Below are 18,486 nucleotides of genomic sequence, written 5' to 3' on the forward strand. Positions count from 1 at the left end.
GCACGCTTTACTTTCGTGTTTTTCCGATTCCTATGACGGAGGGATCAACCGTGGTTTTTAAAGACGATAGTCTTTCTTGGGACACTTAAACGGAGAAATTTTGGTCTGTCTTTCTGTTTGTCGGCACGTCCCACGATTCAGAAACTCGGCCAAAGTTGAATCACTTGCCCAAGGGCCAGCCATCTTGTACGGCTCTCTAGGTTCATACTCGTGTACATTGTCGATCAAAAAGCAAACACTACGCATATCTGAGGTGCAACATCACTAGGTAAGTATTAGATGGTGTGTTCCTTTAATAGAAAATGCATACATACGTAATTCTAAAGACCCTAGTTTCTTAAGCTGCGCTGAAACTTGCCTTCCTCCATGCGCTCTGCAGGAGCTCATTGTTGTGTTTCGGTTTCGGTTCTGTATTGCACTGTACGAATGCCATGGGGCGCCGCTCTGGCATTCCTGTTTTAACCAGGCGACGTGTAAATAAAAGAGCGTGTGGGGAGTACTCGTTGAGTGCGGACGTTTCTTCTCCTTCGGCGCTTCGCGCCAAACCGCGTGTTCGGGCTGGCTGGCGTCCCCGCCGGCAGCGTTGGTCACCGCCGGTCTTCGCCTGCTGCTGCGCCTGGACTACCAGCCCGCAACACAGCACTCACGTTTCCCGACGTATTGCCAGATGGCGTCCATATCTCACGCAGCGCCTCTTCTATCGTCTTTAGACGACATTTGCAGCGAAGCACGCAGATACGCGACCAATTTTTTTTCTGTGTTTCTTCAATACTACCATCATGTTGATGGGACAACGGGCTGTAACGTAGCCTACCTTCTCATGCTTTATATTATTTTTAAATTAAAAAAAAAGGCAGAACACTTTTTTTAAGAAAACATCTAATACATCGGCGTAGCGTGACAAGTTTCGCATTTCTCACTAATCTTGTGCCCATATCTTAACAGCCTTCGCCGAGTCATAGAACTTTGTGTTCCTTTCAAATAAGCAGGTGAGATGCCTGTAACCGGCTAGCTCAATAATACATCTTTTGACTCCAAGTTATTCGCAGTACCTTACATCGCGCACATCATTTAAGCGTGGTATAGCCCACAACTACAAAACACTAATTTTTGCTTGACTATATGACAATGTTCTCAACAAAAGTATTGTTTCCTACATGACGCGGCACCGTCTCCTGCTCGTCGGAGGGGGAAAAATTAATGCACGCATTACCAATTTTGCGTATCACCTTCACTTGTGCGCCTGCTTTTCTTAGGCTGCACCGCAGCCATCGTGCATGCATGCGTTCAGTAGGCTGCGTACGCGTATATACGGAGGCTCAATTTCAGGTATCTTATCCTAGCGTTTTATTTCTCTATGTATATGTTCGTGTGTGTTTGGAACTGCACTCTAGATATCACGAACGTATGACGTTTTCCCTTATCTTACAATGTTATTCACTCTTACGTGGCAGGGCGTCGCCACAGTCATTATACTGAGCGACCACCTTCTGTGTTACTGCCCGACATACGCAAACGAGAGGCTTCACCTCAGCACTGCACTAAACCAAATGGACGGAAGCGCTTTCACTGTCGCGAAAATATTGGGGCCATGGGGCTGCCCATCACAGTTCCGAAAGGCAGCGAAAGCGCTGTTGCGTTTTCTCAAGGATACCGGACTGATTCGCCGTTTGTGATGTCAAACGCGGAACTGTTACGTCGGCTGAAAGACTGGCTTTTCTCACCTCCTCTCTAACTTTCCTTCCCCCTTCCCCAGTGCAGGGTAGCCTACCGGGCTCAGCCCTGGTTAACCTCCCCGCCTTTCTTTTATTCTTATTCTCTCTCTCTCTCTGAGCGACCATATCAATATATATTTCATTTTATTTTTAATACCTCAGAAAAAACATCATTAGAAAACGCTAGAGACAGTCCGAGAACACAAACATCATGTATAAAGTTCACAACAGAAGTCACGGAACCTGCATAAGAATGCCTCTATAGGCGCATTTTTATGCTGAAGCATTCACAGAAACATCCACAGTTCCATAAATCAATGAATGCATGCTCGGAATTCTTCGAGAACAGGTACCGAAGTCCATACTTCTGCAAATGATTGAACCAACACGACTACATGTAATTACATAACTTCGTTTTGTATACCTACTTAAGCTTGTTATATACAACACGATTTAATACATATTTGTGTTATTTATAGTCGTAGCCGTGAAGGCAAATGTCTAATACATTGCCTAAGATCATATATATTATAAGAAAAAAAAATTTTTTTCGTCTTCAAAAAATATTTTTAAAGCCCTGGATTTCACAGGATCTGCAAGTGCGTCCTCGAGGACGTGTAGCTAATATGGAGGACATGATGCGTAATTTAGCCCGTGAGAGCCGTTGCTATTAAGCCTGAACCAAGCAAAAACAAAAATGCCAATGTTAATCATATTACACCTGTAATATCCATCGAAGGTCGCGGGACTGAATCCCGACGGCGGCCGCCGCATTTTCGATGGAGGCGAAAATGCTTGAGGCCCCTGTACTTAAATTTAGGTGTACGTTACAGAACCTAAGGTGGTCAAAATTTCCAAAGCCCTCCACTACAGCGTCCCTCATAATCAAATCGCAGTTTTGGGACGTTAAACGCCAACAATTACTATTAGTAATATCCATGCAAGAGCCATGCATTCAACTAGTTCTCTCTTGCGCCCTGTACACTGCAGACGCACCGGTGTGCAAGCAGGACTCGGCAGTGGTGTACGTGGGATCGCGCGGCGACGAGGTGCAAGTGGTGTGCGAAGTCCTAGCGCATCCGGACCTGGTGTCCTTCCAGTGGAGCTTCGACGGCGGCGGCGAAGGTGGAAGCCGAGCGATTCACTCGGGCTTCAGCGGCGACCGTGCCACGCTGTCGAGCGTCATGCGCTACACGCCGCTCACGGAGGCCGACTTCGGGACGCTGTTCTGCCGCGCCAACAACAGCGCCGGCCACCAGCGGCGACCATGCGTCTTTCACATCGTGCAAGCCAGTGAGTGCACTATAAGCGTTCCCATTGCGAGCCCTTCTTTCGTGTTCGACAACCTAAAATAAAATGAAACAGAAACTCACTAACCAACATTGGCTAAACTAACCGAAATCAAGTAACACTGCCCGATATTAACCATCATTTACTTAACATTGGCTAACGGTAATAGCCTGTATGGTACGGTTGTTTGTTGCTGTAACTGTACTGTTCTGCGTTCTTTCAGCGCCGGCTGCTTTCTGTTACGCTGTCACCCCCCCCCCCCCCCCCGCTTAAAATTAACAAAAGCTCTTTTTCTGGAGAACTAGCCAAAGAATGCTCACGCGTTAAAGCTGAAGTTTTAAAAAGAAAACACCTTGGGGCTTATACGCATTATCGCATGCTTCAACTGCGACTCTGATTCTTTAAGTGGGATATTAAAATCAAAAAAGAAAACTAAAAAAAAAATTAAAGCCAGTTGTACGCCTGTGAAATCTGAGTAAAGAGCGGAGCTGGCAAGCAAGCTAGCAAGCAAGCGCCACCACCTACTTCTTTCTTTACCCTTCTTCTTCTTTCTTTCCTTCATCTTTCTTTATTTATCTCTTTCTACATCTTCTTCTTTCGTTCATCTTTCTTGCTTTATTTAACTCCTTGTATATTGCCCTCTCTCCTCCTTTCCCTCCTCCTGAGCCCCACATCACTCCTCCTCACAACCACTTAACTTTCCCACCCTTTGCTAAACTATACTATACACCAGAGCACGCCTGTCTCGCACCCAGGCTGCTGGCGAGTCGAGCGGATACTCTCGCACCCAGACGCCGGGCTGACCGGGCTGCCAAGGCGCGCGCGGGCTGCACTAAGTAAACAGGGCAAGCTGCAGTTCTGAGGCTTCAAAGTGCAAAAACGCACCCGTTCACGCCGCTTCAGCGTATAAGAGCTCGTCTGGGCACTACTACGTCGTCTTTGGATGCCAAAACAAGCAGCGCAACGAGGATATTAGCCTTGTCTGCGACGATTACGACGCGCCACGGAAATAGTGCCGGTGCGGTGTTTTCGGCTTGGCCGCGAGTGGATAACTGTGATTCGAGCAGAAAAACTAGGAGCCGAGTGAAAATGCGCGAGTAAGTACACTAACTGCGTGTATTCTGCAGTGTGATGTCCCCCTATTTCATTTTGCGAACCTAATTTGCTTGACACGCAGCTGGGTTGAAGGCAGGTGCGAGCTTTGTGTGGGGGTGCACTTCATACCTTTGAGCGTTTCCTTTGACGAAAATCTAGTGCAAGGTAGTGCTTTCAAGCACAAGCAATCAGCGTGCTTTGCCACTTTGAACGTAGTATTAAGCTTTAGTGCTTTTGATGGCATCCACGCCTTCGAGATTTCGTTTTCAAAAGGTAAGAAATGCCACGGTGCTCCTCAACAGCTGGCCAGAATTTCGTGCTTTCATTTCAGTGTTTGATGTCCCCAAATTTATTTGGACACGAAGCATCCAGCTGCACATAATACATATATTGGCACGTAAGTAAACAGTACTCGCGCCAGTGTCCTTTACGTCGCAGGCGTAGTTAACCGGCTTTGAGTAGCACAGTTTCGCTTGTAAAGCACCATCGTTACAAGAATAAAATCGCGCAGGTAGCTTCCAAAAGGGATCGCTGAACGATACTGCAGGTTATACGCTCTGATAGCACGCTTTTGTGAGCAAGACGCATTATTGTAAGAGCGCTCGTGGAACAAAAATTACGTTCCGCGAAACTACCCGTAAAGCGTACTCTAATTATTACGCGATGCATGCTGAAATGATGAGCTTTCACAAAACTTTGTGCACAACTTGTAATATGGGGCAACAAAACATCGTTTCACTCTTTCGCGAGCTGCACTGTAACTACGATTCACGTGTACTACAGCGAGAACGTTTTTTTCTTTTTACAAATGTAACAGCGTACGTATCTGACGAGGTTGCTTCCGCAGCCCACATATTGTGGACTTGCATGAGCGAGATGTTCTTGATGTTCCAATAAAATCAGCGAAAATGGCCAGGCTAGAAAAGACGCGAATTACGCTCTCCGACGGGCTGAGTTCCGGGAGTTTCACGTTCGCTCTGTGTAGCGCCTGCTGGCGTGGCAGCCCGCGCATGTTGTTTCGTCGCGTGTGCGATAGATGGCGCGACGCGCGATGCAAATATGGCGATGCGCATGGAATTCGCTGTGTTCTGGTCTATACAGACAGCGCGAGCCGCGTGAAAATCAAAGCTTTTATTATGCCGTTTTTGGTGACGAAACCACGATATGATTACGAGGTGCGCCGTAGTGAGGTACTCTGGATTAGATCGAACCAAGTGCACATAGACCTAGCATAATTTAACGTGCACATTAACCTAGGTGAACTCCGTCGTTCTTGCATTTCGTCGCGATCGAAATACGGCCGACACAGCTGGTAGTAGAACCAGCGAGTTCAAATCACTTAGTAATTTGGGCACGTAAATAAAACCGACAATATGTTCGTTTTTTTTTTTTCACCTGCGACGTCATTGGCGCAACGCTACAGCTCTTGCAGTCTACTCCGGCGAAGCTACTTGGGAGTGAACTGATGCGAGCTAGTTGGTACAAATCCATGATAAAAAACAGCGCGACGTAGAAACAGACTAGGAAGAACACAGGACCAGCGCTGACTGCCAACTGAAATGTTTATTGAACACACGCTCAGATACACAAAGAACAGATAAATCGGGGAAGAGGGAACATAACGATGCTTCTAGCCGCGCCTGCGTCCAACGGTACTAAAAAGTTTTGCCGCGATGATTAGTTTCGGAGATAGTAACACTCCTTGTCTGTAATATTTATCGATGGCGCGCTCACACAAGCATCATCTTTACATTTTATCACGTAAGCCTCATACAGCTCATGTGCTGTTAAATTGTTGTGTGAGTGCAGCACCCGAGTCTCGCCTAAACGTGGCTGGCAGCCACACTTCGCACAGTGGATGGCCAAACTAGAGCTGTGCACGGGCCGTATTTCCGAGCCCGAGCCCGGCCCGGGCCCGCTGACTTTGTCGAAGGCCCGCCCGAGCCCGACGGCAAAGGGCTGCGAGCCCGCCCGGCCCGGCCCGACGTACGAAAACACAATCCCGGGCCCGGCCCGGCCCTGCCCGGCTTTTGAAGGTTCACTGCGAAAACAAAACATCGTTTTCCGGTAATTTGGCATTTTATTCAGCATATCAGATATGATCAAACGACACACGACGAACAGTCTCTAATAGAGACTGTTCGCGGCACTTTTGCTATACAAATAGACGGCCTCATGCCAGCAACAATGGAGTTCGCTCGCCAAAGCCGTCACGTGTGTGGGGTATGCCCATGCAAGCATCAGCTTGCACGAAGGCGATCTACGTCGGGTCGCTCATCGCTGTCACGTGCATTTTCACTCATATGGAATTTCGCTTTAAATCTAATGCGGAACAGTCGCGTGGCGCCGTCACTACTCAGGTGGTGTTACTTCTCTGTTTGTCGGAGTGAAACAGAGGCAGTGCTTTACCTGCTCCCCTTTTGTTTAAAGTAGCGAATGGAAAGGAAAAGCGGTAAAGTGCGGTCCCGGAAAAGGCGCTGTATGCGTACTGGGAAACAATTCCCGTTCATGCTCTATATTTCGGGCTTCAGTCGGGCTTTGCGCCGGGCCCGAGCCCGGCCCGATAAAACTACAAGTAGTCCGAGCCCGGCCCGGGCCCGAGGTGAAAATACGTCGGCCCGCCCGAGCCCGGCCCGCGGGCCGGGTCGGGCTCGGGCTTTCGGGCTACCCGGAGCCCGTGCACACCTCTAGGCCAAACTACTACCATTTCTTGCCTTGAGATTGTTAGCGTGTTCACGCAGACGGTCGCAGGTCGTCGAAATCTCATACACCACTTTACACTTGCAGGGAACATAGTTCGTCGAGTGCTTCTTAACACATCCCTTTCTGCAAAGCCGTCTCATTAACCTTCTGGCATAGGGAGCTCAACTTGTTGGGGGCCGACAAAACAACTTGTACCTCCGCTCGCCCGGCGGCTTTCTTGATACGGTGGGACACACTGTGCACATAGGGTATCACCACCACCTTGGACTTCTGAAGTTTGTGAAGTCCACAAAAGAACGCGTCCGCCCAAGCCTTCAGAAGTCCAAGATGGCGGTGATACCCTATATGTGCTCAGTGTGTCCCACCGTATCAAGAAGGCCGCCGGGCAAGCGGAGGTACAAGTGGTTTTCTCGGCCCCCAACAAGCTGAGCTCCCTATGCCAGAAGGTTAATGAGACGGCGTTGAACAGAAAGGGGTGTGTTAAGAAGCACTCGACCAACTATGTTCCCGACGAACTATGCAGATATGGGTATACGAACTCACATGCCAGTCATCGCCTTTAGTGAAAACTAATGTAGGGCGGCTGTGACTCTGGAAATTTACCATTGTTGTTTGCAACAAAGGAATAATTTTCCTTTTAGCCAGTGGTCTGATTTTTTTTCCATAACTGAACTTCGCTCCGTGATTCTCTAGCGATACACCGTGAATACTAGACACCTAAGTGCGTATAAATATGCGCCAAAGGCAAAATCAGCCGAGATGGCACGCGAATATTCTCTCAAAAGCGGCCCGTGGTTTAGTCTTCATCAAATCAAGTGGTTTGCTCCTGGCGTGGCAATTTAATTTTCCTACCTTATTTGTGCTTCCGCACTTCTTAAAGCCGCTGCCCTCGGGACCAACGTGCACGCTATCGGGTGTACTACGTTTCTGAAGTTCATATTTCCGCTTATGACCAACTCGGACGAGGAAATTTGCGCATGACTAATTGATTTTCTTCGCGCGTAAAAGTGGGACGCGCATTCTTTATGAATGAAAGCGCTGATGTGCAGTAGCGCTAACCGACGCTAAGACAGGCACGAAACGAGAGAGAGAGAAAGAAAGAAAACGAAACCTCATTAAGTGTTCCTGCTGAATTTGAGATAATGGGAAACGAGACAGTAAAAAAACAGTAACATGAAATTCGTTGGCCATAAAAAAGAAGTGCCAGTAATAATCACTTCGCAGTCCATCGTTCGTTAGACGTCCAGGTGTCTTGAGTTACGCCTCCTGCGTGCTTTCATGGCTAAGGCATATGTGTATTTAATTACGGTCATGCGGAAGCACCGGTCAGTCGATGCCTCTGAATTCAGCAGGCAGGCTGACGACCGTTGCTATAGTGATCGGGAAATATGCAGCACTGTCACGTTATCTCAGCGCAGAAACACAAGAAACACAAGGATCTATCTATCTATCTATCTATCTATCTATCTATCTATCTATCTATCTATCTATCTATCTATCTATCTATCTATCTATCTATCTATCTATCTATCTATCTATCTATCTATCTATCTATCTATCTATTGCGCAACTCTGACAAAATACGACATGTTGCACTTTTAAAAGCCGCAATGGTTTATAAAGGGCATATTCATGCGAGTTATGCTTTTAAGGGCGTGACGTGGTGTTATTTTGGCTGCTTAACAAATGTAACTTCGCAAGCGCAGCAAATTTTGCAAATGTGCGCACCCGACAAGTGCGTGAATGCAAGACATCTATCCCCGTTCCGATTAGTGACCTAAAGATTGCAGCTGTCAATGCGACATATGTTATGTTACGACTGTAGTCCTCATTTATTACATTGAATTGCAATTTATACTGTTCATCATCATCAGAAGCCTATCTTTATGTCCATTGCCGAACGAAGTCCTGTCATAATCATCTCTAATTTGCCCTGTCTTGCCCGAGCTCATTCTGTTTGATGCCTGCGAATTTCCTCATTTCATTACTCCATCTAGCCCTCTGCCATCCTCCACTACATTTCCCACCTCTTCGTATCTATTCCGCTGCTATAAATGATCATTGGCTATTTGTGCTTCGCATTACGTGAACTGCCCACGTCCACTTTTATAGCGGAGCTGTTAAAGCCGAGCTTGAACCTTCCTTCTCCGTGTTCGCAGCATAGCGAAGCGGATATGGGCCACAGATATTGGGCAAGCTCCACTACTCATGCATAGTTAGTATAGCAAATGGGTGGGAAACGGAAGTGAAGCTGAGGAGGAGGAGGTCTAGTGGGAGGGGAGAGGGTATAGCATAGCACAGCCATATATAGTATAGTATAGCAAGGGGTGGAAAAGCGAAGTGAGTGTGAGGAGGAAGGAGAAAAGCAAAGCATAACATAGCTATGTAAAGTATAGTATAGCAAATGGGTCGGAAACGGAACTGAAGCTGAGGAGGAGGAGCTCAAGTGGGAGGGGAGGGGGTAAAGCATAGCACAGCCATATGTAGTATAGTATAACAAGGGGTGGAAAAGCGAAGTGAGTGTGAGGAGGAAGGAGAAAAGCAAAGCATAACATAGCTATGTAAAGTATAGTATAGCAAATGGGTCGGAAACGGAACTGAAGCTGAGGAGGAGGAGCTCAAGTGGGAGGGGAGGGGGTAAAGCATAGCACAGCCATATATAGTATAGTATAGCAAGGGGTGGAAAAGCGAAGTGAGTGTGAGGAGGAAGGAGAAAAGCAAAGCATAACATAGCTATGTAAAGTATAGTATAGCAAATGGGTCGGAAACGGAACTGAAGCTGAGGAGGAGGAGCTCAAGTGGGAGGGGAGGGGGTAAAGCATAGCACAGCCATATATAGTATAGTATAGCAAGGGGTGGAAAAGCGAAGTGAGAGAGGAGGAAGGAGAAAAGCAAAGCATAACATAGCTATGTAAAGTATAGTATAGCAAATGGGTCGGAAACGGAACTGAAGCTGAGGAGGAGGAGCTCAAGTGGGAGGGGAGGGGGTAAAGCATAGCACAGCCATATATAGTATAGTATAGCAAGGGGTGGAAAAGCGAAGTGAGTGTGAGGAGGAAGGAGAAAAGCAAAGCATAACATAGCTATGTAAATTATAGTATAGCAAATGGGTCGGAAACGGAACTGAAGCTGAGGAGGAGGAGCTCAAGTGGGAGGGGAGGGGGTAAAGCATAGCACAGCCATATGTAGTATAGTATAGCAAGGGGTGGAAAAGCGAAGTGAGTGTGAGGAGGAAGGAGAAAAGCAAAGCATAACATAGCTATGTAAAGTATGGTGTAGCAAATGGGTCGGAAACGGAACTGAAGCTGAGGAGGAGGAGCTCAAGTGGGAGGGGAGGGGGTAAAGCATAGCACAGCCATATATAGTATAGTATAGCAAGGGGTGGAAAAGCGAAGCGAGTGTGAGGAGGAAGGAGAAGAGCAAAGCATAACATAGCTATGTAAAGTATAGTATAGCAAATGGGTGGGAAACGGAAGTGAAGCTGAGGAGGAGGAGCTCAAGTGGGAGGGGAGGGGGTAAAGCATAGCACAGCCATATATAGTATAGTATAGCAAGGGGTGGAAAAGCGAAGTGAGTGTGAGGAGGAAGGAGAAAAGCAAAGCATAACATAGCTATGTAAAGTATAGTATAGCAAATGGGTCGGAAACGGAACTGAAGCTGAGGAGGAGGAGCTCAAGTGGGAGGGGAGGGGGTAAAGCATAGCACAGCCATATATAGTATAGTATAGCAAGGGGTGGAAAAGCAAAGTGAGTGTGAGGAGGAAGGAGAAGAGCAAAGCATAACATAGCTATGTAAAGTATAGTATAGCAAATGGGTCAGAAACGGAACTGAAGCTGAGGAGGAGGAGCTCAAGTGGGAGGGGAGGGGGTAAAGCATAGCACAGCCATATATAGTATAGTATAGCAAGGGGTGGAAAAGCGAAGTGAGTGTGAGGAGGAAGGAGAAAAGCAAAGCATAACATAGCTATGTATAGTATAGTATAGCAAATAGGTGGGAAACGGAAGTGAAGCTGAGGAGGAGGAGGTCTAGTGGGAGGGGAGAGGGTAAAGCATAGCACAGCCATATATAGTATAGTATAGCAAGGGGTGGAAAAGTGAAGTGAGTGTCAGGAGGAAGGAGAAGAGCAAAGCATAACATAGCTATGTAAAGTATAGTATAGCAAATGGGTCGGAAACGGAACTGAAGCTGAGGAGGAGGAGCTCGAGTGGGAGGGGAGGGGGTAAAGCATAGCACTGCCATATATAGTATAGTATAGCAAGGGATGGAAAAGCGAAGTGAGTGTGAGGAGGAAGGAGAAAAGCAAAGCATAACATAGCTATGTATAGTATAGTATAGCAAATAGGTGGGAAAGGGAAGTGAAGCTGAGGAGGAAGAGGTCTAGTGGGAGGGGAGGGTAAAGCATAGCACAGCCATATATAGTATAGTATAGCAAGGGGTGGAAAAGCGAAGTGAGTGGGATGAAGAAGGAGAAGAGCAAAGCATAACATAGCTATGTATAGTATAGTATAGCAAATGGGTGGGAAACGGAAGTGAAGCTGAGGAGGAGGAGGTCTGGTGGGAGGGGAGAGGGTAAAGCATAGCACTGCCATATATAGTATAGTATAGCAAGGGGTGGAAAAGCGAAATGAGTGTGAGGAGGAAGGAGAAGTGCAAAGCATAACATAGCTATGTATAGTATAGTATAGCAAATAGGTGGGAAACGGAAGTGAAGCTGAGGAGGAGGAGGTCTAGTGGGAGGGGAGAGGGTAAAGCATAGCACAGCCATATATAGTATAGTATAGCAAGGGGTGGAAAAGCGAAGTGAGTGTGAGTATGAAGGAGAAGAGCAAAGCATAACATAGCTATGTATAGCGTAGTGTAGCAAAGGGCGGGAAAGGGAAGTGAGGGCGAGGACGAGGGAGTGTATAGCACAGTATAGCGGAGGCGAGTAGAGGAGGAAGGGGAGTAAGAGGTTGTAGACATGCAGGTGGTCAAGCGGAGAGGAGGAGGGGGTGAGCGGACATGAGAAGCAGCGGCGCAAGTGGTAGGGCGGAGCCCGGCATGGGAGAAAGCAATGTCCAGCAGCGCCGAACGCGGTGGTGTGACGTTAGTGATGACGTCGTAGCTTGCATTACGTTGCACTCTATCGCTGATGCTTACTCTCAGCTCCGCTGTCCCTTGGTGTTTGGGACGTTTAGTCAGTTAAAGCCACGCATAATGTTTTATTGCGATAGCAATTATGGACAGTATCGACGGGTTTTTGCCGTTGCCGTTGCCACCGGCGTCATATTCGGTATTAAGTCCAAATCGATAACATATTCCACCAGCGGGTAAAAGCGCGCGAGCGGGGGCCACGAACGCGGCTGAAGGCGAGATGAAACGCTCCGGCCGTTTCCGTCGCACGGAGGGCGCATGCGATAACATTACCTCGTGTACGAGGACTGTCGTCTATTGCTCTTCAAGCAGAGAGGAAACGCCCCGCCCGTCTTTCTCGGGCGAAGGAGCATGGACGTCGAGGGCGGGGGGGGAGGGGGAGGGGGGGGCGGGGGGAGCTGCGTCGCTAGAGCAGCAAGTGTGCACTTTGACCATAAGGCCTCGGTTCCGAGCGCTGGCGCACGTGCTATCTCAGCAGACATCACCAAACGGCTCTTATGCCTTTCTACGTGCTGTGCTCTCACCGATTAACGTTGAGACAACAGATTGCACGAAAACCGCTTCTCTCCCTAAAGTGGCCTTATTCCCTTACACCAGCGGTCTACAGCAGAGCTGTTAAAGCCGAGGTCAAACGGGCGAAGTATTTTCCAGCAGACAAGATTAAAGTGCGCGAAGAAGACGGCACGTAAGAACATAGAAATACGCAAACACACGAAGCACAGAAGTATGACAGGTTGTTGGGCTTGTTGGTTCATAGATTCGGCAGACAAGCGTAAACTGCGCGAAGAAAACAACACGTAAGAACATAGAAGCACGCACTATGTCATACATAGCATAGCCATGTATGGTATAGTATAGCAAGGGGCGCAACAGAGAAGGGAGGATGACGAGGAGGGAAAGGAGGATGGAGGTGAGTTATAGGTTGGCAGATGTGCAAGTGGTCAAAGAGAGAGGAGGTTCCTTCAGTGCTAAACCATGCCCACGTTCACCTAACTTTGCATCACTTTGCATTTCGTCGCTGAGGCTTCCCCTCAGCTCCACTGTACATTGGCCTTTACGACGTTAAGTCAGTTAAAGCCACGGACAAATTGTAGAGTTACGCGAGATCGGATCCAAAAGAGTTAGCTGCTAGCCTTCGTTCGTATAACATTACACAATTTGTTGCTATCGCATTCATTGTTTTTTTCCTCTTAATGTGAACTACGATGTCGGCTAGCCATGTTGGTTTTCTGATCCGTCCTGCTCTCTTTCCATCTCTTAATGTTACGGCTGTCATTTTCTGTTGCATCGCACGCTCAGTGGTTCCTAATGTCCCCTCGAGTTTCATTGTTATTCTCCAAGTTTCTGCCCCATATGTTAGTGCTGGCAACATGCAATGGTTTTCAACTTTCCACTTTAGGGAAAGCGGTAAATTGCTTGTCATGATTTGGGAATGTCTGTCGTAAGCGCTCGAACCCACCCTTCGGTGAATTTCCTTTTCATGAGTAGGCTTCTTAGTTGCTGATTGACCTGGATATGTATATTCTTGTACGGACACGAGAAGTTGCTTGCCAGTCATGATATCTTGTTCTCTCACTAAGCTGTTCAACATTTCCTTTGTGTTTTACGTAATTACCTTCAACCCTGCATCGTCTCGGTTTAGGCGATCAATCGTTATTCGTGGTTCGTCACCATCATTGCTGAAAAGCCCGATGTCGTCTTCAAACCCTAAGTTATCGATACACCTTCCGTTAGTCTTTATTCCTGTTTTTTGACAGTCTAGTTGTTTAAGTACTTCTAAACCTGTCGGGACCAACATTGAAACGATTGTATATCCCTGTCTGACTCCTTTCGCAATCGCAGTTCCTGCTTTTTCGGGGGGAGAAGCAAGGTAGCTGTGGAATCTTTGTAGATGTTGGCTTGGGTATTCATGCGTGCTTCATGTGCTCCTTCATGACGCAATGCCTCTCAAACTGCTGTTAGCTTTATTCAGTCGAAAGCCTTTTCGTAGTCTATGAAAACCATACAGAAGAATTTGTTGTATCCTGAAGATTTCTCAATTACGTGATTGAGCATGTGGTTCTGATTTATTGCGACGTATCCTTTCATGAAGCCAGCTTGCTCTACAGGTTGATTAAAGTCAGTGTATCTCTTCATCATCATCATCATCATCATCACCATCATCACCATCATCATCAACCTGTCTACGCCCACTGCAGGGCAAAGGCCTCTCCCATGTTCCGCCAATCAACCCGGTCCTGTGCTTTCTGCTGCCACGTTATACCTGCAAACTTCTTAATCTCATCTACCCACCTAATTTTCTGTCTCCCCCTCACGCGTTTGCCATCTCTTGGAATCCAGTCAGTTACCCTTAATGACCACCGGTTATCCTGCCGACGTGCTACGTGCCCGGCCCATATCCATTTCTTCTTCTTGATTTCAACTATGATGTCCTTAACCCCCGTTTGTTCCCTGACCCACTCTGCTCTCTTCCTGTCTCTTAAGGTTACACCTATCATTTTCCTTTCCATCGCTCGCTGCGTCGTCCTCAATTTAAGTTGAACCCTCTTTGTAAGTCTCCAGGTTTCTGCTCCGTAGGTAAGTACCGGTAAGATACAGCTGTTATATACAGCTGCATCTTACCGCTTACCGCTTACATCTTACAGCTGCATATAGTATTAATGAGAACTAAGAGACACACATATAGTGTGTCTCTTATCCTACTCGAAATCACCTTTTGTGAATATTTTGTATAATACTGGTAGTAAGCTGTCTATAGTCCTTCAAATCTTGAATATCTCCCTTCTTGTGTAATGTAATAATAACAGCATTTTTTTTCCATTTCGTTGGTTCTAATACAATTTAAGTCTTAAGGCATTGTGCGTAAGTTCCTCAAACTTCTTGAATATGAAACCTCCTCCATCTTTGATCAACTCGACTGTTACGCTGTATTCACTGCCCGCTTTTCCACGAGACATGCATTGTAGGGCTCGCCTAACCTCATCAGCAGTTACACGTGGAACTCTAATATCCTTTGTTACTTCGATTTCATTCCAGGTGGGGTGATTTGTCTGCGAACTGTGCATGTGCACTTCTGAGTAGAAGTGTTCGGCCAGCCTCACTATGTCATTAAAATTGCTAATAACATTTCCCTGCTTATCTTTCCCTGCAAGCCTCTCAGTCTTTCCTGCACAGAATTTCTTTTTAGCTGCTTTGATGTTGCCGCCTTTTTTTACTGCTGCCTCTATCTCCTTGACGTTATGGTAACGTATGCCGCTGAGTTTCATCTTCTTGATCAACTTTGAGAATTCAGCAACATCTATTTTATCTCTTGGAGCAGTTACTTTCATCTGTTGTCGTTTTTTTATTACGTATTTCGTGGTTTTAGAGAGCTTGCTTAATTTTTGCCTTTGTGCATTGTCTCATATTATAAGTGCTGCTTCAGAAATCAGTCTAGATATGGTTTCGTTAATTTCCTCTATACTGTCATTTCCTTCTTATTCTAAAACCTAGCACTTGCTCACAAGCGCTATCCTAAATTTCTGTTTTTATCCTGACTGCATCCAGGTTTAACTGTTTTTTAGTGATTAATTTTGTTCTCTACAGGTTAAGTGCGATATTCGCCCTCACTAACCTATGATCGCTATTTTACCTTACCTACTATACTTATGTGTCCTGTTCTATGCCTGTGTCTCCACTCAGTACAAAATCTATTTCGTTTTATGTTTCTCCACTAGGGCTTTTTCATATACACTTCCTAATTGTATGCTTTCAGAAGGAGCTGTTCATTATACGGAGCTGATTCCTTTCTGCGAGTTCCACTAGCATTAATCCTCTATTATTCCTATAGTCAATGCCATAGTTGTCGATTGCTTGTTCTTAGTCCTGTTTTCTTCCTACTTTCGCATTGAAGTCTCCCATGGCTATGGTGTACTGGGTTGGTACTTTTTTCCATTGGCAATTCAACCTCTTCATAAAACTGCTCTACTTACTTGTCCTTGTAGGGTATCCTTGTACTAATTTCACTTTGTATCTACTATATAGATTTACCACAATGTGTGCTGCCCTTTCTTGATGCTGTCAAATTAATCAACGTTACCCGCAAGGCTTTGGTGGATCAGAAACGCCACGCCATACTTTTGCTTCTCATGGAGCCCCCTCTAAAAGTATGCCCTGAGAGCGAGATTTATTCGTGTGTGACGGACATAATTTTGTAATTACGCTCAGGAGAGCCTTGCGTATGTTATGTTCTGTTCTAACTTGCTTGCTGTGGAGAGGTTGAGATTTATAGCACCTAGGCTACTTCATGTCTCGACGTTACGCAGCAAAAGCGAAGCAAACGGAGTGGTTGCCCAAAAACAGAAAGTAACATGTCGCCAGAGGCGTAGTGTTGTGAAATCCACACTCAATATCTGCACATCTTTATGAAGAGTGTCGTTCTACCAATGTAATAATTAATGAGCGGTGAGTTTGTGATTAAAATTGGCCATCTAGGAATCTTAAACCAGCGCTCAAAGGTCGGTTAAGCGAGTTTTATAGCATTCCACCCCCATCGAGACGATCCCGCTTCGTTCGGACGATCCCACATGCCCAGCTGCATGTAGATGCTGAAACACCACGCTACCATTTTTTTTTTTGTCGAACGGTAATAGTGATTAAAGTAAAATTTATTCAAGCAGCCAATTGGTGAGTACGGCAACAAGACTCATACTGTAACACGTGCAACATGACCTATCGTGTCTGCCACCCATGCCCTACAAATTCCTGCTGTAAACCTTACCCAGTTAGATGGTATGCCATGTGTGTATTTTTTGCTTAGCGGCGCCAAATTTTTAAATTAAGACCTTTATAAATCATGGTGACATTATTGTTCCTACAAGAGGGCCCTCATTGGAAGCTTATGGATAAAACATAATATGCGCAGTATTACGCGTAAATTACTGTGTTACGTTAATTATTTAATTATCAATCCTAGGCAGCTAAAGGAAATGAGAGCCGGTCCTCGAAATGGTCTAGGTGGGCGAAGAAATTTCGTTAATCAAAGCTCTACCACAAGCTACGCAAACAGAAATTTCACGTTCCAAGGTCTTCTGAAATCTAAAGGGACGCGGAAAACAGCGCGCCTATGAGGTCACTATCGCCTCCTGAATTTCGTCTCGATGGTGCCATCACCGCCGGTGCGGTGCACAGAGGAGCTGCCTGGCGGTGTTCCCCTTCGTTATCTCTCCTTCGGCGCCACGGAATGTCTCCATGCCGGCGGCGCACTAAATCTGCACGATCGTTCAGTCTTGTCTCCCTTCTGAGGCGCAGCAAGTTTTCGGCGGCTGGCGTTCCATACTGTACCAGCATTGAACGTGCCGTCGGGGAAAAAGGAACGCAAATAAAAAAAACGAAAGTGGGCAGGACGCAAGACAACGGCTCGCGAGGCTATTCCATTGATGATGATGATATCAATAAGGAGAAAGCGAGGGGTGGTGACGTTGACGTCATAGGCACTCTTTTTCCGCAGCATTTTTGCTCTAGGAGAGCCTCCAAATGTGAAGCATTTGTTGCCGCATTTCTTACGGGAGCTCGTATAAGAAAAATTTCGAGGAGAGGCTGATTTGCTCTATCGACTCAATGTCAGTAATTATAAAATTTAGTTTCACATTTACGACGGCCATCATATAAACGGACGAACATCTACACCATTTTCTTCCTCATTCGGTCCTTAATTACGTCGACTGTCCCACTTCTAAGAAGAAGCACACATTTGTCGATGCCAGAAGGGACCAATTCTTCTTTCACTGCTAATTAAAACAAGCCCCTAAAGAGAAAGACTTTTTCGCGGACCACAAGCCTGGACGAAACTTTGTAAACAGTGTAGTCTACGTGTGTGTGTGCGTATGTGGCTGTATGTGTTATGTGGTTATCAGTGTATATATCATAATCATCACCCAGCACCTGGAAGCTAGAATGTTCCGGCACTGCGGAACATTCCGACGAAGGCGCCGCTGAAGTTTCTCCGCTCAACCGACCTCGCTAAACGACTATGATGCTCCCGTGCTTGAGTGTGTGTGCGTTTTTGTTTTTACTCCTTTTTCCTTCCTTAGCTTTCTATCCCCCTTACCCCTTCCCCCCAGTGCAGGGTAGCAAACCGAAAAACTTCTGGTTAACCTCCCTGCCTTTCCCTTAACCTTTCTCTCTCCGCACCTGGAGTAGCATGTCAGGTGAATAGCCAGGCTAACGTCTCCAGCTTTTCATTAAAACACTTATCTCTCTCTCTCTCTCTCTGAATGTAAAATATTGGACGTAATATGACAAAACTGCGATTCCGAAATTGCGAATCGAAATAAGGATACTGCGTATAGTGTGTGAAGCATCAGAACACGTTCAAAGGAAATGAAGGAGCATTCTTACTTCAAAAACTGTCACAAGCTTCCAAGTACAGCGGCGAGTTCCAGCAGATGAACGATCACCAAACTATATAGTGTAGCAGCAAGCGAGCTCTTGTGCACTGTGAACAAGATGAGACCTGTAAAGTAAGGAAGCTACAGACGGGATGTTAAGTCATAAATGTCGTTAAGCACTC

General features: G+C 46.4%; 1 protein-coding gene across 3 annotated transcripts in view; it reads left to right on the top strand.

Moving 5' to 3' along the window:
- LOC119378561 (hemicentin-2) overlaps window positions 1-18,486 on the top strand; it is a 392,255-nt gene that overhangs the window by 346,517 nt on the left and 27,252 nt on the right. For all 3 annotated transcript variants that reach the window (XM_049411494.1, XM_037647659.2, XM_037647652.2), the window contains exon 7: window positions 2,706-3,008. In XM_049411494.1, the coding sequence (XP_049267451.1) occupies window positions 2,706-3,008 (303 nt within the window). The remainder of the gene's footprint in view (window positions 1-2,705; window positions 3,009-18,486) is intronic.

The sequence above is a fragment of the Rhipicephalus sanguineus genome, chromosome 1, assembly GCF_013339695.2.
Source record: "Rhipicephalus sanguineus isolate Rsan-2018 chromosome 1, BIME_Rsan_1.4, whole genome shotgun sequence".
In the NCBI taxonomy this organism is placed as follows: domain Eukaryota; kingdom Metazoa; phylum Arthropoda; class Arachnida; order Ixodida; family Ixodidae; genus Rhipicephalus; species Rhipicephalus sanguineus.